We start from the raw sequence: 24139 nt of genomic DNA on the forward strand, positions 1-24139 counted from the left end.
GGGTTCATCCAGGTGTTACTGTATGGCCTTGTTCACAAGGTCCCATTGCAGTGACAAGTGCAGTTCTTTGACGGAGTTCAAAAACGGCACCAGAACTTGCGAGGTAATTAGTCTGGTAGAAGTAACTACAGAGTTGGCCCCAGACTATTCTCACAGTGGGAGGAAATCCTTTTTCAAACTCTCAGATAACAATAAGAAAATTCCACAAAGAAATTCATGTTGTCTTCTGGACTTCACTGCAAAAACAATCTCCAAATATGAGATCCAACTTTGAAACTTTAAAGAGAAGACATTATCAGCTCCTTCAGTCTCCTAGAGTACCTAAACACCTTTCTTTAAAATTAAATCTTCTTTCCCAGAAGAGCATGTGATATAATTTCGGTATTTCTGGTAAGACTTTAATCTTAAAAAATCTCAACAGCCATAATTAAACGCTTTAAAAAATATATTCCTATCAGGTTATATTCTCAAAAAAATGGAAAAATACAAAGCTGGTGTTGACATAAGATTTTCTTAATCTCAATAGATTTGATTCTCTTTATTAAAAGATTAAAATGTGTATTTATTTAGTAGAGTTCAATTATCAAAATGGAGTCACCAGGTATATCTATGTAGAATAGACACTACTAAAAGTGTGTTAAATTACGTGAGTCTCAGAGTTTAAATTGCAATATAGGACTATATAGAAAAACTGTGTGTAATATTACAGTAAAAAATATAAAAAGAAATTAATCATGAGCTATTGTAACCACAAATGCAGACTACAACCTATTACTGAATTGCACACGAAGATGCTGAACAAAGCAAACTGTATCTTAGCATCTAGTGGTTCAGTTAATATACAGTGGTAATTCCCTTTATAAAAGATAAGATATGCAAACTTGTGTGCTAAAGTAGGCCACCAGTAAACAAACAAACCTGATCATTTTCTTCTTTGATAAACTTCCCTGAAATAATAATAGGAACATTCTACAAAATAACAACTCAACTTTAATTGTGAAATGCTTTTAATTTCCAAGAAATATTTTGAAATGCGTTATTGTACACTGCCATCTCCTGGGACCTTCCTGTATTTCAAAAAAAAATCTGTTTCAGCCATTACTGCAAAGATCATTTCCTAAATCACAAAACAAAAACCTTAAGCAAAGCAGATAATTCCACAGTATAGAACATAAAGGGCAGATAAAAATTTTTGAAGTGTGTTATTATTAACTTTTATTTTCAACCAAAATATTCTGTTCAAACGCTTTAGAAATAAGTCAACTTTCCTTTTTTTTTTTATTTAACAAACGATTGCTCCACAGTGCAATGCAGTGACAGTGTATTAAATTGGTCTTGCACAGAAAGTATTTTTTCCTTATTAGTGCTGTGGTTTGATGGTGTATATTGTATGGGACAAATACAGGCACCAACAACTGCATGTTGCAAATACCAAGTTGCCTTGAAAACCTTGTATACAGCAACATTTTTTCCTGGATTCAGCTGGAAGTGCACAACCAGTGGCAGCCAAAGCTACTTTCTCTACTCAGGAGGCTCACCTCTACCTCTCTCTCTGCTTCCACCTCCACCTGCACCTCTTTTTCTTTTCCTCTGCAGCTGAGGAGAAGTGGGAGTGAAAAGCTGTGCCTTTCCCCAAACCCCCAAACACACACATGCGCGTGCGCGCACACACACACACACACACACACACACCACAGCCTCCAGCAGCAGTTTTCAGCCCACAGCCCATCCCTCAAAGCACATTGGTGAAAAACAACTAAGAAAGCAACTAAGAAAGTACAAACCTCCCTTCAGTCTAAGTTCCCTGGGCTCACACCTCATTGCTGTGCTATTCTGGGGGCCACCAACTGAAAAGCCACCTATGGCCGAAAGCCACCTCCTCGGAGGGGGCAGCCCCCAGCCGCTCCAGGCCTCTTGGCACAACTCAGGCGCCTGCATCACATGAAAGACCTCTTTAAAAATCGTGTTATCCCCAGAGGGGAAGAGCCCCCCGCCATGAAACACCCCCAGCCGTGCTGGCTGGCAGTTTAACTGTCCAGGCCAGACCCCCAGTTCTGTTTCAAAAGCCATGACATGGTGACGGCAACAGGGTGGCCAGCGGGGAGATGGCCTTGACGCTCCTCTGCCTTCCCTGGCTCACACAGAGCACCAGCATGTGGGGCTGGCTTGCTACATCGTGCATGGCCAGCTGTGCCCAACGAGGCCTCGGCCTGGAAAACGGAGGCCCTAGAAATGAGGAAGGGGATGGGGACAGGCGCTGGGAAGGCCAAGGGTGAGGGCCAGAAGCATCTTGCTGACACCCGTGAGCTGAAGCAAGATAGTGCGTCTAAGCAAAAACGCACAGGCACACGTACATGGAAATGTGTAACCAGCCTCATTTCCATTTCCCAGTTATTTAATGCTGTCAGGCAATCTTAGAAGCTTTTCCACACCTACCTCCCAGAAGACAAACTCATCCAGTTTGTCAAGTCACAGTAACCCATTTGATTCCATATTCAAGATACAAATCCTGCTTTGAAAAAAGTCCATGCGAAAAGAAGCCTGCAAAATCAACTACATCTTTAAAACACCAAGAAAATACCAACACAAAAGCAAATGGTGGAAAACAGAAGTATTTCTTCCCTGATTATCTGACTTAGGCTGTGGAAGCAAAATCCAAATGTAATGGAGTAAGACACTTTTTAAGTTAGGTTTGCCTGCAAAGCAAGATGGGCAATTTAATTTTTTCACTGCTGGTCCCTTCCTCAGCCTCTGTGTGGCAGCAGAAGATAGCAGCATTCCCTGAAGTGCTGATTTGCAAGATTCACCCTTGGAGGGGGAAGAATGGAGGTATGGAGGAGAACAGGAGGGCAGCTGCCTGCACACCCGCTGGGTCAGGCAGCAGGGAAACTCACCCTGGCCCGATCCTGCCCCTTTTCCCCTGGGCAAATGCACAAAGCAAATGAACTTTGTATCCTGCATGGTATTGCAGAGCGGCTGTCTGCATCACTCTCTACACATTAGCAAAGAGATTTGCCAGGCCAAGGTTAGGCTGCTAAGACTGGACAAAGCCCATAGGAGGAAAACACAGAGGCAAAGCTCTTTGCTACAGCTCATAGGCAAAGCAGCCACTCTGTAGTCATTATTCTGGCTTCCCGAAGGGAGGGTTTGGTCTCTCCCATGTCTGTGTGCATAAACAGAGCAGAGCTCATTTACTTCAATGCTACGCAGGAGGCTGGTGCTCTTACGCTCCCGATGTTAAACACAGCAACCTACGATTTTCCCTCTGACCATCAGGTAAACATGGAAAATCAAGCACACTTAATACAGCTTTACACAGCTCAAAAAGTGGTTAAGCACATCAGTCTTCACAGCCTGGAATAGTACATTATTCCGAAAGACTGGCCATGCTGAAATATATCCCTCTTCGGATTTGTCACGTTACTCAAATCCCGATTTAGGGTCCAGTGGCATCTTCTTTACACGTACCAGCTCATCTATTCCACCACACAGAAAAACACTGCCCAGAGATCTACTGCTGTTTGCTCTTCAGCTAGCGAGGCACCACTGTTCATTTCAGGATCTAGCTCAAAATGCCACTACTTTTCAAGCCCTGTTTAGCACTTACCTCCCTCTCACTCCAAGCAGATAACACAACTATGGCCCCTCTCAGGAAGAACCTTCTTCTCCACAGCTTTCACCGCCTCTTGCCCTCTAAGTCTTCATGTTCCAACTTAAATTTCACCTCCCTTCCACTTATAATTTTAACTATACAACAGAATTGCTTAATTCCACAGCTTTTTGCAGATGCAGAAGCTACATAAAGAATGTAGGCAGAAGTGATAATAGGAAAATCAGTGCTGGATGAGGAGACATCACCACATTGGTCCAAATTATGCTTTATTTCTTCTGCCTCAGGTCTGAGTCTGCCAACATAAGGACCTTAATTCTTTACTGGTTTACACCTGTTTTAATCTCAAGCACCCACTCAATGAGTATAAAAAAAAATCAAATTTGGCAGTTTCTCACGCTTGCTTTCTAAATGACTGCTCAAGATGCAAAACAGGGGAGAATTCAGCTCTTATCTGGAGTTTTAAGTAGTTCACTTCCGACTTGTTTAAGTAGATGAAAAAGAGTGAGCATGAAGATATCCTGTATTTGCAAAATGTTATTCAGTGGATACCCAGAAAACTATCAGATTTCCTTAAAATGTTTTTTTCCAGCCCATAAAACATAACAATGAGCGTTAGTTTCCAGCTGTTGCATTTGTGGTGCAAAAAGAAACAGAATCAAAATATTCCTGCACCTCCCCTTATTTTCCAGGAAACATCGCATTTGGAAGATTAGATCTCTGATTCGTTTTCTATTTATTTCCTTATATAGTTTATGCCAGACATTCAAGAACCAGTTTCAGAATACATTAGTGAGTAATCTCCACTTTTATTATTATTGCCTTCTACACCCTTGAAGGAGTCTCTGAAACAAGAGACATCAGACACAGGCCAGAATTAATGTCTCCTACGTATTTTCTTTTCTGAAAGGATTTTAGGTTCTGTATACGACCAAAAGGCTCTGATTGGCTGTCAGTGATGTCACAACTGTGGTTATAATGCCAAGTAAATGCAGAAAGCTAATTGTGTTCCTTTTTAATGTGTAAATTCTACTCCATAATAGCAATAAGACACAACAGACAATGCACTTCAAGGAGATTACTGCCCTTTTGAGCGATTAAAGCTATTCAGCTTTCAGCTTTAGAAACAGTGGTGAGGAAGTAATTTCAGTCATACAGGAGCTCTAGGGCCATCTATTGAAACAGGCTGGTGCCTGGGGGAAGAGGAAGCCAGCCCTCCCCATGCACACACCCAACTGGGGTCTGGCAAGGAAGCACTTGGAGCAGACCGAAGGCAATCATTACAGCACTGTGAATCAGTATGAAATGAAAGGCAGGGCTTTGAAGCATGCTCTGCTCTTGGTTTCTAAACCCTATGGGGGTGTGAGGGGGGAAAGCCTTGATGACCTTTCATAAAGAAAAAAAAAGGCGGGAGGGGATGATGACACCTTGTTCTCTTACTTCTGCCCCCCCCCCCCCCCCCCCAAACTATGGTTCTCTCATATTGTATAAGCATGGCCATTCTGAAAGGTTTGTACACAAGGATCCAGACCACAACCCAGAAAATATGGGACAGTTAGTCCAAGACTGATATATGACTTTAGGTGAGTCACTAAATCCCCCTTATGCCATAGGTTCCCTAGCAGTAAGACGAGGATGACAGTGTTCTACCTTTGGGGCAACGCTAATGCCCAACAGCATAATGGGGATGTGAGCCATGAGAGAAAAGAGGTTTTATGCCTCCTGATAATAAAAATAAACCTTTTTTTTTAACCGAATTGCCTGCTGATAAAGATATCGGACATGACATAACACAGTCATGCTTCACACCACAAGCTGATCTCCTCCAAATCCGGCTGAAGCCTCAGTCTAGTCCCACTGAACAGTAAGGCTGACCTCTCCTAGAGGAAGTAGCACTGTGACTAAAAAGAACCATGCTGAGAGCTTTCTGCCCAGCTCCACCCCCAGAAAAATGGAGATTTTGCTTCTCCTCTGCTTTTTTCTGCTGTTTCCTCCTGTATGTTTTTCATATTTCTCCCTCTCTCTTTGCACCTTCTCTCTAGTTATTTTTACTGTGCTCTTCGCCTGTCTTTATGATAAACTCAGATCCTGAGAAAACCAAGTCAACCATAAGTGGGCTTAATTCCCTTATATTAGCGATGAACATGGTCTGTATTGATGTGGCTGTTGTAACAGATGCTCTATACCACTCTTATCTCTTTCATCTCCCTTTCTGCCATTACTCTCCATTACCACCAGGTCACTGGTATAAGCACACCAGTACTAATTTTTATCTCCTGAAATACACGTTCTTACTTCTTCTCCTTTTTTCACTTCTCCTTCATTTTCACATGCACATCCACTATTCTCTTCTCTCTTTTCCTTTCCCTCTCCTTCCCACCCACAGATTTTCCATTTGACCAGTCCCGTCCCCACCTATGCCTACAGAAGGCTTCTTTTAATCTAGCACTAAGCAAGTTCCTGTATTAGATAGCTACTCTGAAACCTCACCTAGAAAATCAATATAATTCTGGTTTTAAAATTGTCTACCTAGTGGCGTTCGCCCTTTCACCTTTCTGGAATTCGGGGCAATTAGATCTTCGTCATCTTCGCATTTCAGTGCAGGTCCAGTAGCATCTCGACAGTAATTCTTCTGAGCAAAAGCATGGAATCTGTAATAAAAAATGGGTTTTCACCAGTATGCAAACTACGTAAATACTTTCCTAGTTTTAATATGCATGTCACACATGCGAAGTCAGAGCAGTGTACAACTTTGGAATTATTTCCTTACCTATCAAGATAACCAAATGTTCAGCTACAACAGTATTATGGATATTATCAAACCTTTATATACGTGTATGTATTTTCTGAAGTCTTTTCATGAAGAATCACACATCCTTTCATTTTGGTATCACTTATTCTAAGGTACCTTCCTTTTCAATCATCTGGAAATCTGTTTTTAATTAATGCTTTTAACATGCTGAGCAAGCATGTCATTTGAGATATCTAAGAGGACACTAACACCTTTTAATTAGATTACCCTCCTAGTTCAAAGCCCAACAGGAACATTTATTTCACTATCGATATACAAATCAGGAAGTCAAGCAGACTTCATTTACCCTTGTTGTCAAAACAGACAAGCTCCCAGAGCAGGAAAAAGATGCCTTTCTAAAACAGAACTACACCAGAATCAGTCTTAAATCATGAAAAACCCATGAACTTAGCAAATCCTATGTGAAAACTGACTTAATCTTATAGACAGTTATTGGGAAAATACCCACCAGCAAGATATATGTTGGCCTGATAAGTCTCTGCAACAAAGCTAGACACATGAAAAATTACTAAAAGATAGTGAGAATCATATTAGGCAAAATGATTCCTCTCAGCTCCCTGCCATAACCCTTCTCGCCTCTTTCTCTACCATGCAAGAAACATTCATGTTCTTCTTACAAAGGAAGGAAAAACATTGCCAAAAGAAAATGAAGTACAGTGACTGGCAAAGTACCTGGTATCATGGAGGTACCACAGTCCTAAACGACCACAGTCGTTTAGACACACATCCGAATAGAACAAACATAACACTTTCCTTCAGTCTTGTTTTTTTGGCAGGCATTCCGTCTCTTAAAAGCTACTCCTAAACACAGATGGCTATAAAAGAGCTAAGCAGCTGCCATCTTACCAATTGCTCTGCTGTCATTTGGGGATTTCTACTGTTGGAGTCCTTCCCACTCTTGCACAAACAATAGTGAAACAGAAAGCTATAGCAGGCATTTCACAGCTCTGTAACTGTGTGGTGGCTTCTGTAAAGCAGACAAACACCTATCAGCTGCTATTGCCCTCCTGCTGTTGAGTGTGTTTGGTATTGTGTCTTTTGTTTGTTTGTTTGTTTCTTCATTCGTTTTCCTTATTTTTATATTAGAATCAAGATTAATGTTGTATTATCCTTTTGCATTGAAGGCTTTCTCTTGTCACACAGCTGGTTCCCAGGACAAAGTAGCCAGCAGCCCATATGGAATATATCGGTTCCCACCAACCACACTAAACAGATGCTGGAGAGCGTGGTAGAGAACTGCAGCTTCACACAGGCAGGCCTAACACTACCCGAATTTCCTGTTGTTCCAGGCACTGCCTATTTAGGACAGGCATTACCTTTCAACTACATGTCTGTGTGACATTTGATCCAAAAAAAACTCTAGATCGATTCTTTGCTGGTGCCTGTGGATGTTACTGAAGTAAAAAGAAATGTAATAAAAACTTGTTTATATTGTGACTCTCCCTTGAAAAATTTTCATACTCGAAAGAGAAACAGATGACAGACAATTCATGATATAGGTAGGGAATGGCCTTTCCACAAGCCAGTGAGCACACGTGGAGAGAAGCTGTTCAAGTAGGCCCTGTAGTTTAGTTACAGCACTTAGACTATTTCCTCTGTTTCCCCAAACCACTTACAGATCTGGTTTGTCTCATTTTCCTCATGAGTAAAATGGGATAACATTCAGATATCTTCAGATAGCATTCCTAGCAGCAAAGCACTTTACAAGTACTGAAATCATTACTGTGCTTCTTTGTCATACCTGCCAGAGGCCAAGTGGCTCAACTCCTTCAGAAAAATAACAGTTTCATCTTCCCTGGCATTAAAAGATACGGTGTTGACTGGACAGGAGCCATCAGAAACTTTCTCAAGGAGCAGCTGCTTCGTTTCAGCTGGAACATCACCCACAGCAAAGTAATAAACAGCTTCAACCTGTCATAAAACAGAAAAAAAAAAAAAAGGAATTGGGAGGACTGTTTTACACAGATGTTTGGTATTTATTCAAGCCCGGTCCTGTGCTGAGCACTGGTATGAAAGTCTGGTAGCAGCACTGCATTATTTGGGCTATAAGATTTGCAGATCTTCAGTTCTCCCTCTCATTTTTGCTAGTAATTCAAATGAATTTCACACAAAATTTCCCGAAGTGAGAAGGGAACCAGACCCACAGCCCCTGGGTACAGCTCAGTACAAGCCCCTTTCCACAGAAGTTAACCGAAACCAAAAAGAAGTGCAAGAGAGGACAACTGTGCTATTAGTCAGGACGAGGCTCTGTGCCGCATTCCTCTTTTGGGAAGAGAGGAACTATGCTGGGGCCTTGCCAGAGCTGAAAAGCAGTAGGAACTTTTATACCAGACATACTTTTATTAGCAGCACGTATTTTGAGGGGTAGGAGAGATGCATCATTCTTTGAATGCTACTGTAGTTATTTACAGATAATTCATATTTTTTATGCTTCCCAAGGTAGAGGGAACTTGGCAAGTTTGTTATGAACACATACACTTATGTTATGAAAACATTACTGCAAGAAGACAGAGGAGATGAAGAAATGTCCTTTAGTTATTGCTTGTGTATTACACTGTGACAGATCCAATGCTGCCTGCACATATCCATGCTAAACGGTAGCTAGTAAATATGCTTCTTGAATTTTCACCAGCATTAAAAAATGTAACAACACCTATCCCGCGATGATGTTCAAGGCAGCAAGCATGGCCTATCAGTCCTATGGCATGGCACATACCAACTGATAAATGCAGATAAATAGCTGTTCAACTGAAAAATGACATTCATGTATGGTAAGGAATCCCAAACATGCACCATAAAAGAGAAAAGATGACAACTGTTTGAGTCTGGGACAGCACTGAGGAAGTGTTTCTGCACCCACATCATTTCATACAATAGGAAAGCAAATTCAGTATCATCTCTAAGCACGTTCTTCCATTTCCAGTACTGCCTTTGACACTGATTTTTATTTCAGCTTCCTGAGCCAACAGGCTGACACATGGACATCTTTTGTCCAGTTTGTACCCAAAACTTTCTGGGCTGCAGGATGCCCATACTGCCCCGCATCATGAGGATGGTGATACAAACTGACACAGGCTTCTGGGCTTCAGCCTCTCTCCCCTCTCTACCTTTTGCCACAAATACCCTGACTAAAGGTGAGCACTGGAAGACATCTACCCCAAGCAGCAGCCCAATCCTGGGCTAGACAAGGAGAATTAACAAAGCAGCACCGTGGGGTTTGGCACTACATGTGGGAGTCAGGGACCATACTTAGGGAGCACACTTGTATGGAGTAAGAGGGTCTGTGGCCAGCCAGGTATCCTGGCTGCTAGACAAATACTATAAGAAAGAATGAGCATGTTTCATTAACGTGCAAGGTTAACACAATACCTATTAGCTTTAGAAGCAAAATCAATCAACACTTGTGCCCATCTGTGCTTTGGTTCAGTTCTAGAAGGTTCCCTCTCTGTTTCATCCAGCTAAAACAGCTGTCAGAGCATCCATGCAGCTCGCCCAGCTGAGACCCAGTCCTCGGGCAACACCCTTGTCCTGGAAATTTGCTGAAGAGGCTCCTGGCCTGGGGGAACATATGCAGATTGCACAACCACTTTTCCTTGTCTTCCTTCAAATTCACATCTTCTCCCTCTCCCTTCTGAGACTGCCAATAACTCGGAAGCTTGATATTTAATAAGGGTATTAGCTTTCAGACTTCCTTGAAATGATCTAATTCCTGCCTCTGCAACTTTTAAAATGCTGAAAGTTCTTGGGCATAGCTGATGCAGAACCAGCTCCTCAAGAAAACAAAATTGCTAACCACAGACAATTCATTCTACTTAACTACAAACCCAGCAGTAACATACCATGAAGGAAATGTTCCTTACAGAATAGTAGGAAAAGGTTCAAACCATTTAGGCCTTCATATTTTGCAAATTATAATTTCTGCAGCCATCCAAACAAGCAAACAAACTCCATACAGGAACGGAGAAGAGAACATGACAAAGAGTTCATTGCAGTCTTTACCTGGGAGGGGAGGTGCATTTGGGATGGGTGGCCCACACTTTGCAGAGCAGCATCTGCACAGAACTGTGAGTTAGATACCGTGGATGTATCTGTGGCAGGTGGAGCCCAAAGGATTGCAACCTTGGAGCAGAGGGATCTTGACCCTGGGACTGACAGGTAATGAGGAAAGGAAATCTAGGGACTTGCCACACATGGGAGAAAAGCTCAACTAAAGGAACGACTGGAAAACCCAAGTCTAAGCAAAAAGGAGCTATTGTTTTTGAGTAACTTCTGTTGACAAAGCCAGTTCTGAGGAATGAGTCATTTATGACTGTTCAGTGACTATGCAGCTTGTGCCTAGGACTGAATGGGGTCTGCCCCAGCCTTCAGTACAGTGAAGCTTGTACTCAAACTGAACTGTCAGTTATGAATGATAATAACTGTATTTAGGAGTAATTAAAGTCTGTCTTATGTTGATCACCCGCCAAAACTGACTCCCCCAGATTACCCATTAGCCCACCAATATCCAGAAAAAATAATATGTCTCACTGTTGGATGAATTTTAATTTCTGTTTATTTGTACGCAGACCTACCAGGTCCAACAAGCCTTTTCTTCATCCAGACAATACTGAAATCTAAATATGATCCTTTTTTTTTCCCACCAGAAAATTAGTAATATACTGCAAATTGAAAATGTTAGCATAATTTACGGAGGCATTTTAAAAAGCAGTCATAAAAAATGTCACTGTTGCACAATTTGTTCCTCACCCAGTTCCTTTTTAATATCATTTTCCAAACATCAAGGTTCATCTGGTTGAGAATCCATCTGCACAGGGAACCAGAGGGAAACTCAAGCCAAATTCACCTTCTCTTTCAAACAATGTCTCAATATGAGATTTACAAAGGAGTTAGGGGTGGATCTGTGCACAGGGTTGGATATAATGGCAGCAAAAACTAATGATTCTAGTCCACACAATTTTCCATTTAATTCAAGTGCCAGGAATTCAATTTATATTGTAAGTGAATTTCATAAAATCTCTCTTTAACAATACAAGTTTTAAGTGACTAGCTCAAATGATGGCATATATCTTTTATATCTTTTGACTCTGTTATAATGAATAATGTAATATGGCACTTTGAGAAACAGACAGAATTTAATTACAACAATACCTGTGTATGCTTTGTCTTCTTGCTGTGGAAGAAATCATAGGTGGCTGAGGAAAAAGGATTTGTAGACACCTACTGTCAACAAACGCTTAAAGAAATCTCTGTACTTTATATTTTGGATTTTAAGTATATTTTTTTCACAAGCATTTTGGATACAAAGTAATTTTTTTCCCCTGACTTCAGTAGTGGTGATATAAGGAATATTTTAGTGGATGTTACTGCCTCAGAAGTGAAGAGCTTGAGGATGCTTTTCTAACAGCGTGTGTTTGTCATTATTTCATTTTGTTTTATTTTTAACTTGGAGCAGTGCAGCAGAGTTGGTTAAATTCCTGTCCAAGGAAGTTCTGTGTGTACTAAGGGACATGTTTGGACTTGATAATCTTGGAGGTCTTTTCCAACCTAAATGATTCTAAGATTCTATTTTCATAAACTTGAAGCCCTGAAAAACATATATGGCAAAGAAAGTGGAAAGCAACGTATTTACTCTTTCCATTAATGACTGAATATGTTATTCATTCTCTGTACTCCAGAACAGAAAAGTTTCTGCTTTCAAAATACAATAAATTTACATAAGCAGGTCATCAGTAAACATAGTATGCAGATACACTTGGAAAAACAGGAAAAAAACTTCTGAACCCTCCCATTAATATTTATCTTTGCAAAATTCATCAGGGCAAATCACAGTAACCAGTCTGGCACTGAATATTCTTGGATTTACTTGAGGCTTCCAAAAAGATGTATGAGCTTACCGTCTCACTCATGGCTTCCAGCAGGGCTTCAGCAGAGCTGCTATGGCTGGCAGCTGTCATATGGTCCAGTTTCCAGAGCCACTTAACAGCAGACTTTACAGTATGTTGAGACACAGGAGCACATTTCTGTTGCCACTTCATAAGATGCTGAGCAGCCCTGAAAGTGACATTAACTATAAATCAGAACAACTGAGAATAATGCTGGCAAAGCAAAAAGGTGGAACTCTGCTATTGTTACTATTCTTTTAGATTCTTAAATAATAATAACAATAAACCATACATATTAAATCTAGACTTGCAATAAAAGTAGGGGCAAAATAAAACCCTAAGAAAAATACTGTAATTTTCATAACAATTTTTTCAGACAGCTGTTCAAAGTACACCCAAGAGGGCTACAGTACTTTACAAACAGTTCCCAATTCCTATTTACCTTTTCACATATTTACCCTATATTTACAATAAAAGCACAATCAGGTTTTTAAAATATGTATATGAAATATGTATCTGGCTTCTCTTTCCACTGTATGCTGTATGGCATCCTTGCTGGTTGGCCTTTGTGCCAGATCATTTTAACAAACCTCCGCTTTTTGTAAGAGTGCTGATCTTTATCTGCCCATCAAAATGAGATTTGTGATGCAAAGCTTTTCGATATTTTAATTGATTAAAGGGCTCTTAATGGCATAAGAGAGGTACAAAGCATATGAGCATGCATGCCTGTCCATTTGCACATAAAAGACAGAAGACAACTTTAAAAAATAACTGGTTCCAGCATCTATGATATACCATCAAGCACCACTCTGAAGAGTTACTTGCAAATCTAAAAGACAAGCATGCTTTCTTAGATTCTGTTAAAGCAATAACTTGTAAGCTATGTTGTCCTTTGTCTCCCTGCTGAAGCAAACAGAAAAATCAATGAACACATTTATTGTACCTCAATTTTGACTTAGCTTTGCAGATCATCTTTAAAGAAAATGTTTTATGTGCTTCTCAAAAGGTATGGAAAGTATCTCTTTTTTCTTTTCAAATCTCAGGTGTATCACAAGGTAGAGAATTGAGAAAGGGCAGCAGAATCAAAGCTGGAGGATGGAGCTTGGGTAAAACAACATTAAGAATCATAGTGTAGTTGCAAGTAATCTTTATGGAACCTATTCAAAAATTGTATGGCCTAATTTGCACATCATTTTTTTCATAGTCACAAAATTCCATTCATCTATCCAAACCCAAGCTTATGCCTTCAGTTATGCATAAGTGAGAATTTGTTCAAAGATACTTCAATTTGAATAGCTGCTTCTATTTTTTTTTTTTACTTGCAACTAAACCCAGATTCATTTACTCATGTTAGGGAACAAGCTCTTGTCTTTTGTTATGGAAATCTAGTATTGTTTGCTAGTCCTACTACTGATTTCTGTGACCATGGAAATCTATAGAAATACAAATGATTATGCTTCTGTCTATGGTACGTGGGGGAGCGTACATTCAGCTGTAAGGCAGAAACCTGTAGTGCCTAAAGACACAAGAACGCCTAGGCAGTCAGACGTGACCTCACTGTTTTACTCTGTAATACTTAGATGCATTACCGAAGAGCATTACTGCTGTTGCAAAGTGTCCCTGATCTTTCTACATTTCCTACATTTGCAGAAGGCATATATCAACATTTGGTTTCTGTTAGCCTTTATCCGTTCCTCAGGGTAACAAACACAATGGTTTTCTGTTAAATGGGAGTTGCAAGCTCAGCATTACTGCGGGTGAAACTTGGTGGAAGTATAGGTATTACCATGATAGATATTATGGGTATTACCATGAAACAAATCATGTAGTGCAAATTGCACTACAGAAAACACATCATCCAAACAGACATCTGTATGACACGAGACTCCTTTTTGTTCTCATGGTGCTCTTTCTGCTTACCGAATGAGGTTAAATTTGGCAATTTGTGTCACCTGTTCCACAAGAACCATGGAAAGTGCATCACGGCATAGGTCGAATTCAGTTGGGGCTGCAGTGCCAAAATCCAAAACAACGACAATGCACTGTTCTTGAATCACTCCAAATATCAGCCGGCTTTCACTGGTTAACCATTCCATTCGCTGCCGATAGAGCTCAATAGCTCCCATTAGACAATCCACAAAATGAAGAATCAGTTCTTTTTTGGCTGTCAGCTTTATTTAAATAAGGGAGAGAAAGAAACTGAACATCAAAACAGCACAAATGAAGCCCCAAGCTTAGCACAGCTGCAATAGCTGGTTTGCAAGTGCCAGATATGTCAGCCAAGGTAGCAGTGAAAACAACCCATTTTTCTTCCACTATTGCAGGAGCAAATACTTGACAAACCCATCTGAGCTATAACAGAAAAGACACTGCATTTTGTCCTAATTGCCTTTCATAATCTTTTTATACAAGCATGGGACAGTGCCAGTGGGTTGTCTGCCTTGTCTGTCTCAAGACTGGAGCAATTAGAGTGAGCTGAACAGGGGCAAGGATGGAGAAAGGGCTGCAGAACAGATGGATGAACAAACACGAACACAGGCACTTTGTACCTTCTTAGACTAGAATTTTGACTAGCTCTTAAAATTTTAAACAGCGATACAAGGGAGTGAACGGTTTGGTTCTGGGGCACTTCAATCTCCACCTTGTCTTTAGCATTTGAAAGGAAATGTAAAAGGCTTCCTATTTGTGCTATTATTTCGGTAACAATGCCCAACATTACAGCTTAACTATTTATGGGTAGGGGTTTAGGCAAATTTAGTTCAGGCAAGTGCAATCAGCAACTAAAATGTCTCATGCCCTAACAGTAAATTAAGAAAAACATAGATTCAGTATTAAAATGAAAAGCAGGAGACCATCTCCATTATATACATATTTATGCAGATTCACTGTGTAAAATGATCTGTGGGTTTAAAAACTCTCTGCAGGTTCCAGTAAAGACATACCCCCAATATCTCTGATCCACACAAGCTAATTTACCTGCCACCTTCTACATCCAGCTACCTTTCCAGGACTAGTAAAAAACCTTGGAGAGTCAAACGTTTTTAAACAAGAACATTTCTCAGTGAGAAGAAATTTTCAGAGTTGGTCTGCACATTTCTTCTTCTCATATGTATTTTCCTCTGTTCTTTAATGTCAGCTAGGGCCCTGTAAAGTGCCTCCCAGACACACAGTATCAGGCTGTCTGCCAAAGGAACGGCAGCCTGGGAAGAAGCACTTAGAAAATCCAGTTTCCTCCTATCACAGCCAGACTCATACGAACAGCTTATTGCACTACACTGATCAAACTCCATCTTAAAATAAAGCATTTTTCTTGCCCCACCCCTTCACTTCTACTTGGCCAGTCCAGATTCCCATTTCTCTGAGACCTGGAAAACTGACTGTTCACCTCATTTTATTCACGGCAGTTCGCACAAGTTTATTCTTGGACCTCATGCCTTTTAGCATAGAAAAATATAGCTCCTCTTTATGCCTGCAACTTGCCTTTCTCTAGGCATTTAAGGGCAGTAAGACTATCATTTTTCAGAATCTCTTGGTCTTACCTAAATACATCAACATCAGCCAAGATCTCTTACAAAATCAGCACCATTGCCATTCATCCTGCTAGCTCGTCCCAGTACTCGCTCTAGTTTGAATTGCTTCCTCTTACCCGATGGTAACTGTACACAGTATCGTACACCATATTCTAAGGGAGGTCTCACCAGATTTTGTATAGTGGTGTTGCTACCTTAAGGCTACAACAAATGTCTTTTCACATGCTCCAAACAAATCCTAGATTAAATGACATTATGTAGATACTTCACACAGAATCACATGGGGAAAAAAAAGAGGGAATAAGTCTCCCTGAAATGGTTCTTTTCCTGTTTTTATGCCTTGTGCCTCAGAAGTGATTCTAGTTATCAGAAAAAAATGACAAGCCATGTGTTTTTGTAAAATCCCTTACGAATTGACTCTCTCCCCTCCTAGCTCGAATGTGTATCTCTTCAGTCAGGATCCATCCTCTCAACAATGGGACAGCCAGCAGCTGTTACTAAGACATTCCTTAGAACATGAGCCTGGGCAGAGATCCAGCCGTCTCTATAGACGGGGCTGAGCCTTTTGTGACCCACTGGCACTGAGCAAAGCAGTGCTTTGCATCAGCAATGACAGCATATTATGTCGATTTATTTCAGCATCCCTATTTGTTTTATCGACTACAACTATTTTTTTTTTAAACTCAGCTGAGCATCTTCTTTTCAAGTGCTCCCTCCTTCGTGACAGGGTAAATGTTGCTTAGAAACTGCAGCCTTCTCTGGAAAGATTTACTGCAATGCTGCACCAAGGCAAGAGTGTAAGACTTTACAAGGAAAAAAAAAAAATATATATATATATATAGCTTCCCTACTGCTGATTGTCATCACTAATAGTTTGACAGAACAGGAAAAAAAATGATCAAAAGATAAAGTTCTTATACAACAAATGTATGTATTTCTTGTCATAGGGAGACATTTTAGTCATATCATTCTGCTACAGCGGTAACAACTTCTAAGTGCATGGGGATGTTACCACAATTCAATCACTTACATTATACACGCTGCCATCTTGTGCTCTCATGTACTGAGGAAACAGACCGTCTGCATACCGAGAAGCCACAAGTTTCCCCAAAGTGGTCACATAATCTACAGTAAAGGTTACAAAAGACCAAGTTGTTAATCATAAGGATTACTTTCATGATGTTCTGTTTTTCAAAAATACATGCAACTCAAAGGAGATTAAATCTCGTTCTTATCACATACTTTGCCTTCAGTATGTCAAAATCTATTTTGCAGAAATGTAAAATCAAAATTCAGTAAAATATTTTTAGAGGAATGAGGAGGATTCTTTGGATGTATCGGCTTTGAATGAGTCGGAGCTTCTCCCTTAGTAGTAAGCATTGCAGAGTGCATGTGTCCTTCAGACAGTTTTCAGATTGACGTGTACACTACCCATGTGTGAGGCTCATGCATCTGTACTTATCTCCAGACATTAAGAAATTTGAGGGAAATTCTAATGATATCAAATTATGATTTTTTCTGGCTCTGTTTATGTTAAGACCCTGAGGGCAACAGCTGGCCTTGGCAGCCCCTGTCAGTCTCACCTGTGGTTTCCACACACAGGGTGCTCAGGCCTGGGCCCCCAGTCTTTGCTTGAGCTATGCTGCAGGTGTGCCCGCTTCAAGTCCTGCTGGTAAACCTCTTTCCTGGTCAGACCTTTCAGCCCTATGTTACGGCCTTGTCTCCAGGCTTGCCTCTGGCTTCATCTCCAGCTGTTCCTGGCTGCACTTCCTGGCTGGACCCTAGACCTGGTTCATCACCTCACCTTGCCTGGGATTGTCAGCGGACACTGCTGCCAGCACCCTGCTCTGCCTGCTGTGCTCAGATGCTGCGGGATTGCATCCTGGTCAGGGAGGGCACTGCCTGGGCCGTGGTCCCCTTTGCCTCTCAGCTCACCTTCCCCTCCTGGAGCAGCCCTGCTCTTGCTGCTCCCTACCAGTTTAATCAGAAATGGGGGGGAAATGCATTTAATTATTTATAGGCAAAAAAGCTCCATGGGACTTCAATAAAGGAAAGGTTTAGGCAATTAAACTTCCGTATTATTCATTTACCTCACAGCAGGACTTGCAAATATTTGTCCATCAAACAAAATACAAAATCTGGAACAGATAATGCTGTTCTCTTACACAACTAAATGGGTGCAGAAGTGGGTGCAACTAAGGAAAAGGTTGCACTCTGCTTTTTCAGTAGCTAGAAATCTTCTACGGTAGTTCCACTGATAGGAAAACATTAGGGGTGGGAATATTCAACGTCACAAAGCAGCTACTCTGTACAGCATGCTGCCCTACTAAGCTAGTACGTTCTGCTCCTACAATTACACCATAACAACATTAACCTTGCCTAATAGCTTCTTCTTCATCTACAGCATACAGGATTCCAGGATCTGCACTGTTGATCCTTGAATGTCCCATGGACACAAGCCAGCTGAAATCTTAAATTATACAACCTAGAACAATTACAATACATTACAATTCCGACTTCTCAGGCAGTAAACTCTTCAAATAAAAGAGTATCTTACCATGCTCTGCAAAGCACTACTACGGCAGTGATTAATAATTATTAGCAAACTCTTCCCCTCCAGCTGTCAGATAACTGCAAAGGAACATTTTTCTATAGCCTGACTTTGCACAAAAAGCAGCCTGAATTCTAATCAAATCTAACTTCTTCCTCGAAGCTGGCTCCCTGGAAATAATAAACTATTCCTGAACAGGTTGGCTAGCCCAGATGATTAACTAGCAGATTTCAGATTATGGCACAGTGTACACATATCTGCAATCTAAAAATGGGCAGAGGTCTCATGGTGTGTTATTTGCAGGCGAAAGACTAGCATCCTCAGCACTGCAAGTTATTTCCCAGCTGTAGTTAAATTGTGGAGGACTTGAACTGGAGCCTCAGGTAAAGACACAACAGTACAACACAGTAAGAAAAGCCCTTCTCAGATCCCGAGTCCTCAGATCAAAAGGAGGTGGAGTTTCACAGTTCTCTGAACTGGCAATGCCAGAAACTGGGGATACAGCTTCCCTTTCTGCCATTGTCATAAGATAACAGACAACGTGAATATCTCCTCTGAGGACACCGAGGTGCAAAATGAGCACTACAGACTATTCTACATCTTTTCCTATTATTATTATTTGATTATTGATTTCTCTAATACCTTTCCTGTGCTGAAATCCAATCTGGGACAAAATCTGGGACAGGGTCAATTTCTTTCTCTTGAGCCCATGAAACTGAAGCCATTCAGAAGATGAAATGAGGGGCTGTACGTCCATGTCCCACTGACTGACTGTCAGACTCTTTTCCTTCTCTTTTGATTTCTTCTTGTGGTCCTCGTGGAAATTTGAGTTCGTATGATCTTTTCTGTGCTTTGAATCAAAGGCATCTGTTGTAGAGAGAAATGAGCGGATAACAACATTTACACTTTAAAAAAAAAGAAAAAAAAAAAAGATTTACTTGAATTCTTTCCTTTCTTTACCAGTACACCACAGTACTCTGTATACATATAGCTTGCTTCTTGTTTTCTTTTATTCTACTGAGCAATGTTCTTAGTCTGGAAATCTGCTCTCAGTTCTACATATCTACTTGCAGTTACACCTCCTTTTTTTTTTTTCATCCATATGTATTCACCTTCAACTTATTGAAGAAAATATCTCTTGTATGCTGAAATCCAAGCCCAGACAAAGCTAAATTCAGTTTGCCAAATGACATTTCTTCCAGCTCCTAAGATATCTCACCTACATTTTGGGAATCAGAGCTCCTAAGAGGCATCTGAAGATTGTCAGACAACCACTACAGACACATTAGAAGCATTGTACAGTAAACAAGGATCTCTTAGCAATTATACGTTCAACTACTATCATGAGCAATGGCAGTTCCAGCAACAGACCCTGACTTTATTGCAAGGCTGGTGAAAATCCTTCACCCCGCATTGTTGTCCATAACTGCAAACAATGGTACTGGCAGCATCTGCCCCAGGCTGTGATGGATGATGTGCATGCACAGCAAATCTTGGACATGAAGGTCCATTTTTATATTAAGTTCTACAGAAGAATGCAAGCCTGCACAGATTTACAGTTGGCTGGGCTAGCTCCACTTGAAACAGGGAGCAGAGGCAGACCAGAGCCTAGAGTGGTTGGGGCAGAAATGGAAGTGATGACAACAGTAATGCTTCTGTTCCTCAGCACAGAGGTTTTAGGAGAACTTTGGTATTTCCTGTTCATTCCCAAAATACTCTGCATGAGCTAAGCTGGCGCTAGTCAATTAAATACCCTTGCTGTATCTAAGTTTATTTTCTGTGGACGTTTGATGTTTCTGCCCATTTTCCCCAGAATCAACATTATTTACAGTATCCCAGCCCTTCACTTCCCCATATACTGTAAGCCAGCTGAAATGTAAATATACTGAGCGGATGAAATTGGTCCAAAATATAAAGAACGGTTCTGTTCTGTAATGACTAAAAATAGCTGTCAGTCTAGTATGGAATATGATCAGAACTCTGCTGTCTCTGAGATCAAATACTACAACAACTGACATGGCTACACATATTCATTAGACAGATTTGTTCCTCGGTTAATCATACATAAAGGAAATGAGAATGTATCCTCAGAAATCATCTTTCAGTGACAGTAGCCTTCTGCACGGGGCAGGCTGGCACCAGCTCTTCCCTAGTCAGCAGTCCTACAAGCAGGGTGCTGGGCTGGCATGCCTGTAGTGGCTGGCATTTTACCAGCCTTCCTCCTCCTCTCAGTGCAGAAGCAGCAATGACAGATGTTAACTCTAGAGAGACACAGGTGAAGGTTTGCAGCTGCTCGGGCTTCATATATAGTCAGGCACTGTTTATAGTCACTTGAACAGTCATTCCCAGTTTCCTCCTCAGAAAAAAAAGACAGCACAGCACTCCATACACAGCACAGGAGACTGGCACAGCTTCAGAAGAGCTTGTACACAGCTAGCAGTATGCACACCACGATTCAGCAAATTAAACTGCACGTTATCCAGGATAACATGGAATGTACGTAAAAGCAGCCCTGAAATACTCACAGTCACTCCAGGCAAGTCTCTTAAATGGATTGCCAGTCATGATGAATCTCTTGATTGACAGCTTCTCTTTGCTTTCTTCTTAAAAACCTGAGAAATTATTATTCAAAAAAATAATCTAAAATACTCCCCTGAACAGGTCAATATGAACTGGAGACCAGATGTGCAAGCCCAGGCAATAATAAATGGCAGAAGATTGAGGTCAAGATTTTTCTCAAGGAAAATAATAGTATAAATTAAAAAGGGTAGCTACCTCCCCTGTCAAGAAAGGGTGAAATCAGATTTGACAGGGACCCCCTCATACTCAGAAATGGGGATATTGGTAATATGATTTCCTTTCTATCCCTGTAAGTTACCATTAAAAAAGAGCCAACGTGGAAGTTTCCACACAAAAATGAGTGTGGTATTTTGGCCTACTGTCAGACAGTTGTATTATATTTTATTATTGCTTTGCATTATACCTTACCATTGCTATAATCCAATTTATGACTAAACCTGGGAGTATCTGAGACACAATTTTGTGAAGAGATTCATAACTTTGCCTATAAGACTACAAGATGATTCACAAAGGAAAAGCATTGTGCTTGTATATATGTATATGTATGTGGTATAAGGCCCAACTGTGACTAAAACAAAACATATGAATAGAAAACAAAATGCCAGAGGAAGCAAGGTAGCATATGTTGGCTGCGTGTATCACTTTGAGACATCACATTTTGACATTTATTTGGTTCTTTTTTTAATGAATAAGACAAATGAATGAGGGATACTTATGAATCACCAACAGCCCAGCTGCTAGCTATTGTCATCAAGCAGTTTTTCCTATGGGAAAAGCAAAAATGGGATAAAATTTTCTAAAAATGGGCTTTAAAATTTAAAAATTTTTTAAAAATGGGATAAAAAAAAATGCACCAGAACAGACGGCCTCCTCCCTCTTTCTTCTTTGCAGAACTGAACACGTTATTTATTCCTCTTGCAGATATATTTATTCCTCTTACATGAGTTTAAATACCCATACAGAAATATATAAACCATTCTGTTCTTTGTCCTCCTCATACAGGAAGATATTAATGGTATGAAAGGCAGGGAGGACGTTAAAAAAACAGGAGTGCATTCTGCATCCTAACACCCAAGCATTCAGCAGAAGATGCCTGCTAGCAGGTGAACACCCCTTTGGCAGGGACTTGGTGTTAATGCAATAAAAGGCACGTTTACTACAGAGGAGCTGAGGCAGACAGCGCCTGCCAGTAGCGAGCAATGAGACTCGTGCAGTTTCTAACTCTGCGCAGAAGCAGTACCGCTGTGCCCTCGTGGTAACCGCTGACACACACTTCAGGTGGAGAACTAATCCCAGATGCCATCTCATTTTCCAGATGCCCAGAGGTGTGGCAGCAGATTTTCCTGTGCTTTCGCTGCCCAGTGCCGCTCCCAGCCACTTGAACAGCATCTGTATGGGAAGTGCTGGCACCGTACAAAAAGGCACGTTGGAAAGGAGATGGAGCGGCTTCAACGGAAATAGTAAATTTACCTCAAGTCTGGGAAAGGCAAGCAAGCTGATGGCAGCCAGGAAAACGGTCAGCCCAATGCCTGAACCAAAACACACTATTTTCAAAAGGCGAGCACCAGTTCGTCCAATCACCACCACCTCCCCACACTGGCCAGCACAGCCAACCTTCTGTAAGGTGCACCCCGCCTGTCACAGGTGCACGGTGTTTGCTGAGCCCGTGACCTCTCCCACACAGGTGGGAGCTTCAGGGTGAGCCCCTCGGTGCTTTCTGAACCACTGCCAGCCCACCCAGCGCCAGGCTGGGATTTCTGTGGAAACAGAGCAGCGTGTGCCATCGCAAAACCACCCTGGGGCCAGAGGAAGAGCTGAGGGCATGGGGTGAAGCCTGTGCCACCCAGAGCTACCGGCAGCCATGTCAGTGGCCAGCACTGCCACGCTAAACGTGCCCCGAGACACGCTGCGTGGGGCAGGGAACCCACTGCCCGTGGGGCCCAGGCCTTGGGGTCGACTGCTCAGGGCTAAGCCTGCAGTGGGAGCAGCGAGGCCGCGCTGCCACCCGCCCTTCTCCCCGCGGCCCTCACCTGCCTCCGGCAGCCACCCGCTTGGAAGCAGCGGCGCCGCCGCCCCGCCGTTGGGCTGGAGACTGCCCGGTTGCTACGGCCGGGCCTCCCCGCCCCGCGGGGCCCTCCCAACGGGCGGCGGGCGCTGCTGCACCCAGTGTTGGTGCCATGTGGCTGCCCAGGCAGCGGGGAGAGGCCGGGGAGCGACTCCTGCTCCCCGGCACCCAGGCGCCGAACGCGGGTCATCGAGCAATAAACGCTGCTGTGGGCCCTCAGGCTCCAAAACTTGCGTCCGTGGGGTGTGTGTGTTTATTTATTGAGCCGCCGTTCCGAGATGTCCCAAAACAGGAGGAAGGGTGGGCTGGGGTTGCTACAGTACGTCAAACAGGCAGAGACTGAGCACAAAGAAAAGCTTTCAGCCGCAGCGGGTGCACGGAGCGGCTGTGACCTGTGGCCAGAGAGGAAAATGCTGAGTAAATTCATTGCTGACAGATGCCACAACAACAAAGCGCGTTCGGTGTTGTAGGGACCAAAAGTACATACACGAACTGGGAGAGTCGCAGAAATCTATGTTTAGTGGGTCAGAGTCATGTGTTCTTGTTAATTCTTAATTTAGACTGAGCAATTGGCGATATCTATACTAAAAGCACCCACATGTCCTTTGTTTAAACCAGCATAACTGTATACACGCTGCAGCAGAATTAGCATGCTTCTGGAGTAGCCTCACTAAAAAATATTCTAGTGTAGTAAAATGTACAAAAAAATGTGTATCATAAACCTGAGCTCATTATTAAAAAGTTCCAGCTCATGCCAGAAAGCCAGAAACACATGTGTCATATACACCGCATTTGGGTTGCAAATGTTTGTGAGCACAGTTTCCGTGAAAGCAACAAACAGCACAGAAGTGCACACTTTCTCTCTTCTGCCTTTGTTTGCCATGCAATCACAAAGCAGTAAAAGATAGGTTACTTTGGAGGATCAACTGATCAGTCTTATCTCTGTACCCGTGTTCAGATGGAAATCCACACCCAAGCGCACTGCCAGAGCCACTCTGTGCACACTGAAGCATTGGCTTCAGCTTTGTGAGATGGCGTTGTAAACAGATAGGAAAGAAAAGTGCCTTATAAGGCACGCAGCTCGGGTGCCGACGCTACTTTCTGGTTGG

General features: G+C 41.9%; 1 protein-coding gene across 1 annotated transcript in view; it reads right to left on the minus strand.

The window, feature by feature from the left end:
• The window catches only part of VWA3B (von Willebrand factor A domain containing 3B), a 70919-nt gene extending 49925 nt beyond the window's left edge, over positions 1-20994 (minus strand). Inside the window, 7 exon segments of the mRNA XM_040548226.1 lie at positions 6140-6261; positions 8164-8333; positions 12317-12473; positions 14225-14475; positions 16865-16959; positions 19028-19252; positions 20911-20994. Of these exon segments, the coding sequence (XP_040404160.1) occupies positions 6140-6261; positions 8164-8333; positions 12317-12473; positions 14225-14475; positions 16865-16959; positions 19028-19252; positions 20911-20950 (1060 nt within the window). The 5' untranslated portion in view covers positions 20951-20994.
• Positions 20995-24139: the final 3145 nt, after the last annotated feature.

The sequence above is a fragment of the Cygnus olor genome, chromosome 1 (genome assembly GCF_009769625.2).
Source record: "Cygnus olor isolate bCygOlo1 chromosome 1, bCygOlo1.pri.v2, whole genome shotgun sequence".
Lineage (NCBI taxonomy): Eukaryota > Metazoa > Chordata > Aves > Anseriformes > Anatidae > Cygnus > Cygnus olor.